This window comes from Tursiops truncatus, chromosome 15, assembly GCF_011762595.2.
Source record: "Tursiops truncatus isolate mTurTru1 chromosome 15, mTurTru1.mat.Y, whole genome shotgun sequence".
NCBI lineage: Eukaryota > Metazoa > Chordata > Mammalia > Artiodactyla > Delphinidae > Tursiops > Tursiops truncatus.
The window spans coordinates 36,262,951-36,275,434 of NC_047048.1; the positions used below are offsets into that span (position 1 = coordinate 36,262,951).

The 12,484-nt window shown below is 51.2% G+C and overlaps 1 protein-coding gene and 1 long non-coding RNA gene across 4 annotated transcripts; one reads left to right on the forward strand and one right to left on the reverse strand.

Annotated features, from left to right (window-relative positions):
* Positions 1-1,853: 1,853 nt before the first annotated feature.
* RNPS1 (RNA binding protein with serine rich domain 1) lies at positions 1,854-11,404 on the forward strand. Of its 3 annotated transcripts, none has more exons than XM_033839668.2 (8): positions 1,854-2,000; positions 5,405-5,560; positions 6,221-6,412; positions 6,602-6,704; positions 7,008-7,161; positions 9,152-9,271; positions 9,730-9,871; positions 10,469-11,404. In XM_033839668.2, coding segments are annotated over exons 1-8 (969 nt in total). In that variant the 5' UTR covers positions 1,854-1,998; the 3' UTR covers positions 10,569-11,404. The 3 variants fall into 3 exon arrangements, with proteins under 3 accessions (XP_033695559.1, XP_033695552.1, XP_033695555.1); XM_033839661.2 differs by lacking the exon at positions 1,854-2,000 and adding an exon at positions 5,037-5,175; XM_033839664.2 differs by lacking the exons at positions 1,854-2,000; positions 9,152-9,271 and adding an exon at positions 5,037-5,175.
* LOC141276497 (uncharacterized) lies at positions 5,081-12,477 on the reverse strand. Its single transcript, XR_012326143.1, has 2 exons — positions 12,359-12,477; positions 5,081-6,497 (listed from the first exon to the last, which is right to left on the reverse strand). It is a non-coding gene; the product is annotated as an uncharacterized lncRNA (long non-coding RNA).
* Between the last annotated feature and the right edge of the window lie 7 nt (positions 12,478-12,484).

Here is a 12,484-nt window from a genome sequence, read left to right on the forward strand (position 1 = left end):
GGTCAGGGAACAAAGGATCCTGCATGCTGTGTGGCAGCAGCCAAAAAACCAAAACCAGAAGGGGCTATTCGCCCAGCTGGCTGTGTCCCCATCCTCCTTTTGCCACAGTGGGGATCATGGGCTTGCCCCACCCCCACCTAGGGTGTCACTGTGTCCCTGGGCAAAGGCTCTGGATTTGGGGCCTTTCGGGCACACATTGACGTGGCCCTGAATATGTGGGGCTCCAATGTGCTGCCGTGGCCTCCTCACAGACTTCTGTGTGCTGCAGGCCTGGCTCATCAAGGCCACACCATCCCCAACACCGACCCTCTGGGTCTCTTCACTGATGCACGGCCAGGGATACCCTTCTGTTCCACTTATGCCTCCATTAGTGGCCATGGCAGATGTGACAGTGATGCAGAGATAAAGGCCCCCTCCTCCCCAAATCTAAATGCAAAGGGAGAACCAGACCCACACTGACTCTGCCTGCCAACCCCCACCCCCAGGAGTGTGTTGGTGCCTAGGCAGAGAGGATTCAAAAGGCAGGCTGCTCCTCCAGGACTCTCTTTTGTCCCCAACTTCTCAGACACTCCTCGGCCCAGGGTGAGGTGTTAGGGGCACACTTGACACCCTGGACAGGGCCAGAGGAACTGGATGAAGGAAAGGAGTCACTATCCACTGGCTGGGAAAACCACATGGAGCAGAAAGCAATGACCTGCAGACTACAAACATAGGTATACCCATCCATCGGGGCCACTAAGGCTCATCCTGGACTCTCCTGTCCTTTCCCCTGACATTTCATCCATCTCCAAGCCTCACTGGTTCCTCCCCCCACCTTGGATCTGTTCCCCTCTCTTCCTTGGGACACCCACCTGTTCACACGGCGTCTGGGACGGGGATGCACCTTCCCTGCCCTCAACTAACAGTCACGCAGTTTTGACTGCTTACCAGGCACAGCGCGGGAGGAAGAGGGACATAGCGGTAAACAAACCTGCAAGCCCTGATGCACTCAGCGCCGGTTTTACTCCGACAGCCTCCTGCCTGGTCCTGGGCCTCTAACCCTCACCCTCCTGCCTTCGCCAGAAGGCTCTGACAGTGCCTCCCCGCCTGCACCGTCCACCGGCCAGGGGATGACGCCATGGCGCCGTATATTGCACATCTTCCCCGTTCTGTCCAACGCTAAACTCCACCTTCCTAGCCGCGGCTTCTTCCAGCGAGCCTCCGCGCATTCGCACCAGCTGTTCCCTCTGCCGGGCGCGCCCTTCCACTCGGGTCTCAGCTACAGTGACACCTCCTCGGAAGCGCCTCCCTTTCTGCACATTATCTTCTACCCTGCAGTTTGCTGCCCGTGCGTTCTGGCTGCACAACCCCGTCTTGCCCACCAGGCCGAATTCCGCCGGCGCAGAAGCTGAGTCTACACGGTAACCCCTCACACCACTAGTGGTAATCGCAAGAACCCATCCCCGCAATGGGCCCGGCCCGCTGAGCCGCCTCTGCCATGCGGGTCCCCACGGCCTGCCGCCAAAGGCCGCAGCACCTGCACACCCCTCCCCTAACCCCGCCGCCCGGCCTCTCCCAGCGCGAAGCTGCGGGGTCTGGAGACAAGCGCCTAGGCAAGCCGGGAGGCACGCCGCGAGCCCGGTGCGCACGCGCACGGATAGGGGCGGGACCACGGCCCCCTTAACCCGCTCCGCGCCGGCCCGCGAGCTACCCACACAGCGCAGTCCTCCCAGCCCCAGAGAGCTGCCAGCTTGCCGACCCCATGAGGGGTGCAGCTAGCCCGGGACAGCCCCAGTCGCCCCTCCAGAGAGGGAGACAGAGTATAAGCGCCCCGACTCCTCTCTCCCCAAAAAGGCCTTGGCCCTTTAACCCTCTCCTCACTCGCACTCATTGGCTGAGGCGGTCTACGTCATCGCTGCGCGCCGGACGAGGGTGCCTTCCCGCTCCCTAATCCTGACGCCAGAGCGGCGCCCGCGTCAGAGGCTGAGGAGAGCGAGCGGAGGTCGTGGCGGCGGGAAGATGTAAGTAGGGGGAATCCGACCCCATCCAAGCTTCAGGGGCCGCCCGCCAGGCTCGGCGGGGCGCATCGTGGAGCCGGCCTGCTCCCCGGCCACGCGGTGACAACGGCGGCCTAGCGGCGCGGTACAGTGTTTGAGAATAAAGAGTGTGGCCCGGGGCGGGCTGAGTGGGAGGCGCCGAGGCCGCGGCCCGGAAGTGGTCGGGGCCGCGGCGGGCGGAAGGGCGCCCTCGCTTCGTCCGCTCTGCGGCGGGCCCAGTGAGGCCCCCGGAATTCGGAGCAGCCGGGAGCTCGGCCTCCGCCCTCGGGGCCTTCTCGCCGGGCTGGAGACCCAGGCCCGCAACGCCGGGCCCTACCCTGGAAGTGCTCGCGGCCCGGCGCCTGGACTGGGGAGTTGTGAGTGAACGCGGACGGTGGGCGGCGAGATCGCGTGTGGGGCCGGTGCCGGTGGGTGCGGAGTTGCTTTGTGGGATGCCCTGGGTGACCGACTGACCCTCCCTTCGAAGCCGTTAATTCAAACATCGACTCCACGAACGTCTGCCGGGTTCCTGTGTGCCGTTCTCGGTGCTAGTCCTTGGGGATAGGCCCCTAACGTCTTGGAGCTCAGTTTGACGGGTAACCCCAGGAGGGAGGATACGGGAAGGTTAAAATCGATGGAGGAGAGGCATGGCTTTTTCTCTTTGTTATTTCGCATGAATTGTGCCTAAAATGTACTTTTAAATGGGGAAGGTGCTCTGAAGATGTGAGCTGAAACGCCATCTACTCGAGATTTAACTAATTGTTCTCTCCTCTCTCTGGCTGTTGGACGCGCACCTTTCCGGAGGATGGGGGAGGTAATCAAGGTCCTGTGCTGTTATCTGAACTTGTGTAAACAGAGAACCTCAACCTTTGCTTTCTAGTACTCAGGCCACGCCCAGCAAAGCGTTCACTTACTCTGTGGTTCTTAATTTTTAGTGTTTTAAGAATAACCGGTGGTGCTTGTTTTCACAAAGTACATTAGGGCAGATCTTTAGGACGGCGGTGGGGTCCAGGAATCTGCATTCTGGGACAGTTAAACAATAAGGTAGCCATTGGCCACACGTGGCTATTGAGTACTTGAAATATACCTAGTTCAAATTGAGGTGTTTCAAAGACTTAGTATGGGGAGGTGTAGATGTTTTATTAATGAATTTGTATACTGATTGGTGAAAAGATAATACTTGGTGTGTAGCATGTCAAATAAATATATTACTAATAGTTAACTTTATCTGTTAACCAAGATTTTTTGTAATGCAGCTACTAGAAAATTTTAGAGTACTCTTGTAGCTGGCACTCTTTCTATTGGACAGTGCTGCTCTTGGTGACCCTAATAGGGGCAATCCAGGGACCCCTGTTGAGCATTCAGAGACTGTGTGTGACTTTAGAGTCAAGAATTTATGTGGGAGAAGAGCCTCCAGAGCCTCTCTTCTAACATTAGCTACCGTTTATTGAGCCTTAACTAGGTGCCAAATTAACTCCTTTATGGGTTAATTTGGTTTATGTCCCTGATAACTATGAGGTGTAGGAACTGTCTGTGTCACTGTACTGCTGATGAGAACTTGAGGCTCAGAAAGGTTAAGTGATTTGTCCAAGGTCACACAACAGAGCTTTGAATCAAACCCAGGCAGGCTGACTCCAGACTCTTAACCATTGAATTATACTCACTGATTGTCCAAGGACACTAACCTTATCCAATGTTGCCTGCTGGGTGTCTATAGTACCTTATTATTTTAAAACAAAACATCTTTAAAATTTTTATAGTCCTGGAAAAGAGCAGCAAAAGTGACATTCTCTTTTGTACTTCACTTGCATGTCCAAAGCTGGGTACTCTTTTCTTCAGTCAGAATGTTTATCCAGCATTTTGGCAGCACTATTCACGTGGAAACAGGATCCCGATTGGTGTGCCGTGTCCAAGTTACTTACAGGAAGGTGAGCTAGAGGTAGTTGAGGCTGACATCCCGAGATCTTTGCTTGCAACTCAAGCAGATTGTACAAAACCTCAGTGGAAATACTAAAGACAACAGTCCTGAGGAAACAGGGCACATAATTAATTGTTTGTTCTTGAGTAATATTTACTATTGCTTGTTCACTGAGTACATGGCAGTCCAGGCACTTGGCTAAACCCTTACATGTGGTACCTCATCCAATTCCAATGTCTACTTTTTTCCCTCCAACATTTTATTTTTGAAAAAATGTGAACATACAGAAAAGCTGAAAAAATTTTGTGCAGTGAATAGCCACGTCACCACCACCTAGATTCTACATGATACATTTCTGTTAACATTTGCTTTATTTATATCTAGCCACCCATCAATCTTATTTTTTCTTGCATTTCAAAGTAAGTTGCAGACTTTGGTATACTTCCCCCCCTAACTCATATGCATATCATTAACATTAGTCAGTGTTTACAATGACTATTCTTCAACGGCTTATTTTACTGCTTTTTAAGTGTTCATGGGGAACGTTTCATTTGTTTGTGTTTGGGTATTAAATGTTTTGATGCCGGTACCAGTCACTTTTGAAATGGTTTTTGCTTCCAGTCATATCATATATTCAATGTATCCTACAAAGATTACAGCAATGAAACAAGAAATCTAATCCTATCAGTTGGGTTTTTCTCTGTTCTGCATGCAAATGTGGTGCTGTAGTATTTCTAAAGGACTGTGGAGGGCTCATCATCAAACTTAAGAATGAAAAACGGGTATTGTACCGCCTGTAAAATAACAGGACACCACCATCCACACCGTTCCTTAAGAAAAAGACAAGCTGAGGTGATGGTTCTACCTGTGCCTCCTGTGGGGGCGGGATTCCCCCCCTGAGGAAACAGTGCTCATCCCCCGTGTGTTCCTGGCTTTGTGGATGCTTGCTGCTTACTGTGTTCCTTGCTGCCTTCTCCTGTGCTCAGCTTTTGATTGCAAAGTAGATATGTTGCCTTGCCAATTTACTCTGTAAATCCTTTTATCTTGTTATTAGGCTGCACTTTGGCGTAAATTGCAATCGATTAGGGATCGTTTCTCAGACTCAAGTTAGAAGTGAGAGTTCAGATAAGTGAGGCCGCCATTGCTGCTTTGAACACCTCAGAAGGGGAGAATGGATTTATCAGGAGTGAAAAAGAAGAGCTTGCTAGGAGTCAAAGAAAATAATAAAAAGTCCAGCACTAGGTAATCCTTCTGTTAGATTTTTCTAGTGCTACTTTGGGGGTGCTCATTGCTAGGGACCCTCAGAAAGGGGAAAATTGGAAATGTCTTGAATTTTACAGTGAAAGTGTCCTAAGCCACAGATATTTTGCCCTGTGATTGCCTGGGATTTGTGTAGCCCTTTGGGGTTGTGCTGTTGTTTCAGGGTTCATTCAAAGGGGCATGTAATCTCATACTCTTCCTCACTATCCAGGGCTCCTTCTCCTACCAAACGCAAAGACCGCTCTGATGAGAAGTCCAAGGATCGCTCTAAAGATAAGGGGGCCACCAAGGAGTCAAGCGAGAAGGATCGTGGCAGGGATAAAACTCGAAAGAGACGCAGCGCTTCCAGTGGTAGCAGCAGCACCAGGTGGGGCTGACGGGTTAGAGCATTGCCAGGGCCTCTCGTCCACAGCCGTGTCCCTCTTCCTTCCCGAAGAGCCTGCAGAGTGCTCTGTCTTCTTAAAAAGGAACACACTCAGATTTTTAATAGAGACTCTAATTTATGGCAAACTGGTTTGGGGTTTGCTCTCATTATATACAGAGGATGGTGTTGGGATTCTTTCTTTTCTGGAGATGTTAAGGAATGGGACATCTTGGGGTATGCTTTTCTGTCAAGTGCTTTTGATTTGGAGTTGTGCTTGGATTGCCCTAGCCTGGAGCTTCCTTTTCCTTCTGTTGAAAACCAGCCTGTGTTAGTCAGTAGCTGCCTTCCAAGCTGAGTTAGTGGCTCTGACTTGCCAGGCTCCTCCTTTACCTCCCAGTAGGCAAGGCTTCTGTGTAGGTTGGAAGCAGCTCATTCTTCCTTCCCTATCACTGCACAATATGTATGCTGTTTTCTGTCCCTACCAAGGGCTTTGGCTTAGGGCAGGGATCGGAGGATGTCAGTGTTTGCCCCGCTGGGGAAAGCAGTGGGTTTTGAAAATACGAGGCCAGCGGTTCATCTTGGGAGCATGTGCAGGCTTGCCTGTTCAGTGAAGAAATGCTGCTCCCACCACTTGTCTGTGACCCCCTCCCTCTTGCCCCTCAGGTCTCGGTCCAGCTCTACCTCCAGCTCAGGCTCCAGCACCAGCACAGGCTCCAGCAGCGGATCCAGCTCATCTTCAGCATCAAGCCGCTCAGGAAGTTCCAGCACATCCCGCAGCTCCAGCTCCAGCAGCTCCTCTGGCTCACCGAGTCCGTCTCGGCGCAGACATGACAACAGGCGGCGTTCCCGCTCGAAGTGAGCTCCCTTCCAGCACCACTTCTCCACCCGGGAGTAATTGGCTTGAGGGCTCTCCCCCAAAACCTGTGAATTACCTGGGGACCTAAATTAACAAACGGGGGGCTGTAAAGTCACCGTAGTTATTATAAAAATAGACCAAAAAAGGAGTTTTACTGTCTTAATAGGATTTTTTGTTTTTTCAATCAGATCCAAACCACCCAAAAGAGATGAAAAGGAAAGGAAAAGGCGGAGCCCTTCCCCTAAACCCACCAAAGTGCACATTGGAAGGCTCACCAGGAATGTGACCAAGGTGAGGAATCCTGTTTCTGTCCAGTGGACAGTGGGGTGTGTCTGTTTTGCAAATTTTCAAAGTGGAAAGCTGGAGAAGCAAGCCTCTGCCAGAAGGTGAACTTAGAATGTAGCATTTCGGAGGGCTGACTTGGTGGTGCATGACCAAGTAGAGCACTGGTTAATTCATTTTAATGGAATATATTATATGTATGTGTTTAGATTTACCCCCAGGTGCCAAGGTTGTAGTCATTGTGTAGTGGGTTCTCTGACTCTTACACAAGTGATTAGTGGGTGAGCATTAGTGACTCTTCTTTCTCCCTAGGATCATATCATGGAGATATTCTCCACCTATGGGAAAATTAAAATGATTGACATGCCTGTAGAAAGGATGCACCCCCATCTGTCTAAAGGCTATGCATATGTGGAGTTTGAGAATCCAGATGAGGCCGAGAAGGCGCTGAAGCACATGGACGGAGGTGAGTTAAGCCCTGCCAGCTCCCCTCTGAACCCCTGTTTCTTTGTCCCCTGTCCACGACCAGCTACCCACCACGCATAGTGTGTTTAAAACCGACTTTCAACCTGGCTGCATGTAAGAATCTCCCTGGAGCTCTTTCAAGATTCCAGTTCTTACTCAGTGGGTGGGTGTTTACCAAAAACATGTTTTGTGGAGCATGGTTCTTGAAAAAAAATTCATCAAATATGAATATCAATCAAAGTTTAAGGATCAAATGAACGGTTCCCCCCCCCCAAGGAGTATATTATGAATATAACGAAGCATCATTTTTATATGGAAATGTTTTCTTTAATCCTCTCTGAGTCATTCTCTCTCTCTCTCCCTCTCTCTCTCCCTCTCTCTCTCCCTCTCTCTCTCCCTCTCTCTCTCCCTCTCTCTCTCCCTCTCTCCCTCTCTCTCCCTCTCTCTCTCTCTCTCTCTCTCTCTCTCTCTCTCTCTCTCTCTCTCTTTTTATTTGTCTGCATTGGGTCTTCGTTGCTGTGCACGGGCTTCTCATTGCGTTGGCTTCTCTTGTTGCGGAGCACGGGCTCAGTAGTGGTGACGCGCAGGCTCTAGAGCGCAGGCTCAGTAGTTGTGGCACATGGGCTTAGTTGCTCTGCGGCATGTGGGATCTTCCTGGACCAAGGCTCAAACCCATGTCCCCTGCATTGGCAGGCGGATTCTTAACCACTGCGCTGCTAGGGAAGTCCTGAATCATTTTGTCTTTTGCTAACATTTCAGCATTTTTAGGATAACTTCGCTGAATTCACAAATTTTACCCATTTCCCATAGCCACTTTTTATTCGGTAGAATGATTTGTCAACCTTTGAACGCTTGTGAATAGCTTCAAATTTCGAATAGTCTGCATTTGAAGGAATATGGGATTTGTCTGTGCCCCAGTTCACTGCTGCTGTACTCTAGGCAGCTGGAGCTGAGCCGGGACTGCCCACAGCACTGTGTGGGCTGCCAGGCCAAGTGGGAAGGAGATTCTGAACCCCTTACAATCTTGACATCCTTGGAGGCCCTCTTATACATTTGATAAATAGCCTCACAGGTCTTTGGCCCTTGAGCTCTGGTAGAGTTTGTATACTACAAAATTTTCCTTGGTACTGAGGTACAACTCTTTCAGTCTACTTAAATCCCTCTGGGGTGTTTTATGAGTTAAGCATAAACTATGATCCATCCCTCTGCACATTTCAGCTCTTGGCTTTGTTGAGTCACACCTTTGTTTTAGAGACTGTTGATCTTGTGTATTTGATAGAGTCTGAGCACTTGCTAAAAATTTGGGAGACTTGGGCACGTTCAGGATGTGTGTGATTATAAATATTCCACGTTTTCTTAAGATTCTGGTAGGACTTTCCTGTGTGTATTGTGCTGTGCACCACTGAATGGAACAGCTCCACACTGTCTCCAGAAAGAAAGCGGGGGGGGGCTTTGCCTTTACTGGTAGCTAGCCAGAGGATGACTTTGCCTCTGTTGTTACATAGTCAGTGCCTGTGAAATCCCTGACTTGGACTGGCTTTTGGCCATAGGCCAGGGCCACCTTAAGCCGTGTTTACTTAAATTGAGCCTTTCAAGTATGTTGCGAACATAGGTCCAAATTCCTGAGTCACCTTAATACCTCAGAAGTTCCCTTGAAAGTAGGAGCTGAGAAGATAGAAGACCCTCCACTCTTTGGGGGTACACGGGCTGTGCTTGGTCCCCTGAGCAGTCCCTGGACTGGATCCGGGTGCCTTATCCCCTGGGATTCTTGGGTCTGTGCCTCAGTGTCCTTTGCTCTTTCTTTCCCTGAGGTCCTGCGGTTTCCTTGTGCCTCCATTCTGAGCTGCCTCCCCTTGCCGTTCTACGATTTCATTCACACGTGGTTTTAGTACTTGCTGCACGTGGACTCACCTCCCTGAAGCACTTTTTTCAAACTCTTTAGACAGACTTGACAACTCCTGAACATCCTTTCATTTTGTTCCCCACCCCAGAAGTCCCTTCTTCCTCTCGGGCCCCACCTCTCAGGAGATCACAGATCATCCAAAACCCTGGTGCTGATCATCCTTCACCCCACCCCTGGGCTTGCTCACCTGATCCATCACCAAGCTCCGGTGATTATACCTCCCCGTTATCCCTTGAGTTCTTATGTTTCACCCCCATCTCAGTCCTGCCAAAGCCCCCTGCCAGGTCTCCTCACTGCAGTGCCCCCTTCACATTGCTCTTAAGAAGGAAGTTCAAGTGCAACACCACCTTCCAGCTCAGGGCGGGAGCATAGCTCTTCCCCTCACTTAGCAAATTCCAGGCTGTTCTTTAGGTGTTGACTTGGATGGTGCTTCCCGTGGAAGGCTATCCCAATGCACTAAGATTAGGTTCCCTGCTTCCTGGTAGTTTTCTTTATGAAACCTCCAATAACAGTAATTATGAGGTTCTTTCTGTGACCAGAGTAGTTTGTCCTTGTCCCCCCAGGCTCCTCTGTCTCACTCACCATGGTATGCCCATAGCTGGCATTGGGCCTGGCCCAGGGTAGGTGCTTGTTAGATATTTTGTGACTTTATCCTTTTTTCAACAGGACAAATCGATGGCCAGGAGATCACTGCCACTGCTGTGCTGGCCCCCTGGCCTCGGCCACCCCCCAGGCGATTCAGCCCTCCCAGGAGAATGCTGCCACCACCTCCCATGTGGCGCAGGTCACCCCCACGGATGAGGAGAAGGTGAATCACTTCGGGGTCTCACAGGGGACTGGTTAGGGCCAGTTTCCGTTTATCTTATTTACAAACATAAAGTTAGGATGATGACTTTGGGACTTTGTCCAGCCCTGCCTGTCCTCTGTGCCTCATGATGGGGGTGGGAAAGCAGCATTGGCATAGGCAGTCTTCAGAGCTCATCGTGTTCTTTCCAGCTGGGGAAAGGAAGAGCTGCCTGATTGAGGGACCCTCGGGAGGTGTGACCCCTCCCCTCCCTCCATGAGAAAACCGGAAGGGTCAGAGGAGTAGGGGAGAGGCTAACAACACCCTTGGCAGAGGCCAGTGTCAGGCTGTCCTCTGCTAGCGGTGTCAAGGTGCACTTTGCACAGCCCTCGAAGAAGAGAGTGCCTGGGGTCATGCCCTTGGTCTCTAGAACATTTGTGTGTCTCCCAAGGGTTCTGCGTCAGGGACATCCAAAGGGAGCTGTCCTGACTGGAGTGTTGGAGTGTGAAGCTGTGTAGAATTGTTCCCGAAAGAAGGCAGCTTTACCCCTGTGATTCCAGATGCGGAGCTGCTCCCGGGGCGTGGGTTTCATGTCTGATGTGGTTTCTCCTCTTCCCACAGGTCACGTTCCCCTCGGCGCAGGTCCCCTGTGCGCCGGCGATCCCGCTCCCCTGGCCGCCGCCGCCACAGGAGCCGCTCCAGCTCCAACTCCTCCCGATAAGCAGGGCCACCGAAGCTCTGCCCTGTGACTTGTATACCATCCAACTCACTTTTGTCACTTTTCTAGCAGAAGGAGGATCGGTAGGAAAGAAATCCCTCACTCAGGGGCAGGCTTCGAAGGTGAAGGCAGTAATTGCTACATTTCCCCTGGCGGCAGAGTTCCGGCTGCAGGAGTGTTGTTGGTTTGGGGTCGTGCTTATAATGATGCCCTCCAGTTTTCTGGCTAGAAAGCTTCCACATTTCTAGTTCCTGAGAGTCAGTTTAGTGGCAAAGCCAGCAGGGATGAGCAGGGGGCTCCAGGCGGTGGTACAGCCCCAGCCTGGGAGCATGTTTTCCCATTCCACAGATGACGTGGGGTCCATCTGGTGGGCTGGTCGTGCCCTAACCTGTTGGCCTGCAGGGTCCCACAGGAAAGGGTGTGCTTTTACGCAGCTGCCATTCCTGTTAGCCTGGCCCTGCTCCCCTGCTTGAGTCCTCTTCTGACCTCTAGGGCCAAATACCCAAAATGGTTCTTTTCACGTGTACTCATGTGCGTGCACACACACACACACACACAGACAAACCCATGTCTCCCTTTCTCTCTGAAACTTGTAAGTTGAGAGCCAGCTCTGTCCGGTCATCACAGAACCCCCCGTTGTGTTGGTATTCATGGTGGTCGTGCAGGTTACTTGGGCAACGTGTACATTGCTTTTTTGGCTTTTATTGTACAGTCAGTACTATACATTTTCTGTTTTGAGTTTTGTAACTTTGTAGCATTTTAGATAATATTGTGTTTGTACTTTGTCGTGTAGAGAAAAGAATTGTGTTGAATAAACCTAGGATTAGAGTGCAGCTCGAGTGTTGGGTTCGCTGCCTCCTTCCTGTCCCTTGGCCCCAAAGGCAGCTTCAGTTGTGAGGTAATTAAACATGATTGTCTAAAAAATGTTTTGGTTTCATTCCCACAGTCACAGCTCCAAAACCTCTCAACCAGAAAAACACTGGAAGTGTTTATGAGTGTTGGGCTGCTCCTTGGCTAGACACATTTTAGAAAGAGGTGTTTTTTGTTTTTCTTTATTGGCCACACCATGCAGCATGCAGGATCTTAGTTCCCTAATCAGGGATCAAACCTCCGCCCCCTGCACTGGGAGTGCTGAGTCTTTAACCACTGGACCACCAGGGAAGTCCCAGAAAGAGGTGTTTTATCACCTTTATATTACAGGAGCTTTGAATTCTGCCTGACCAGAAATGTGGATTTCATTTGCTGCTGCTATTTTAGGTGGCCATGGAAAAGCTATTTTCCACCTCAAAAACTGGTTTGTTTCACAAGGAACAATTGAAAACACTTAAGATGTTACAAAAACAAGTCTCAGTTGCCCCCCCCCCCCCCCCCGTACTTGGCCCTTGGCCCTTACTGTGTCCAGTGTTCAAACTGAATGGTCAGAACAGTGTTCAGGCAGGATCAAGTAAATACAAACACGAGATGTCTCCTTCCCCTTCCTTGTGGGGAGCACTGCAGTCCCACAGTGGTGTGAGAGCACCTCACCCCTTGGGGAAGGTGAAGGGTCAGTTCTTAGTCACCAGGCTATGCTGCCCCACGCCTGTGGCTAAACCACCAGCTGAGATTCCTGGTCCCCCCCACAGGCAGGAGGCGGAGTTCACACTGGCCCCCATCAGCATCCCCTCTAGCATCCTTTCCAGTGCCCACAGCTCTGCTGACGGCTCTGCGGGGCCGCAAGCTGCCGGGGTCCCCACAGTCCCTGACTACCACTCGGTTCACAACCCTCTCCGGGACTCGCACACTCCGTGACTTACGTGTGGTCCCGGGCCTGGGCGGCTCGATCTTTGCGTGGTGGCGCAGCTGCGAGTCGTGGGGAGGTCGTGGGGAGTGCGGCGTCTGGCCTGTCCGGTTTTCCCTATCGGCGACCCTTCACCCCGCAG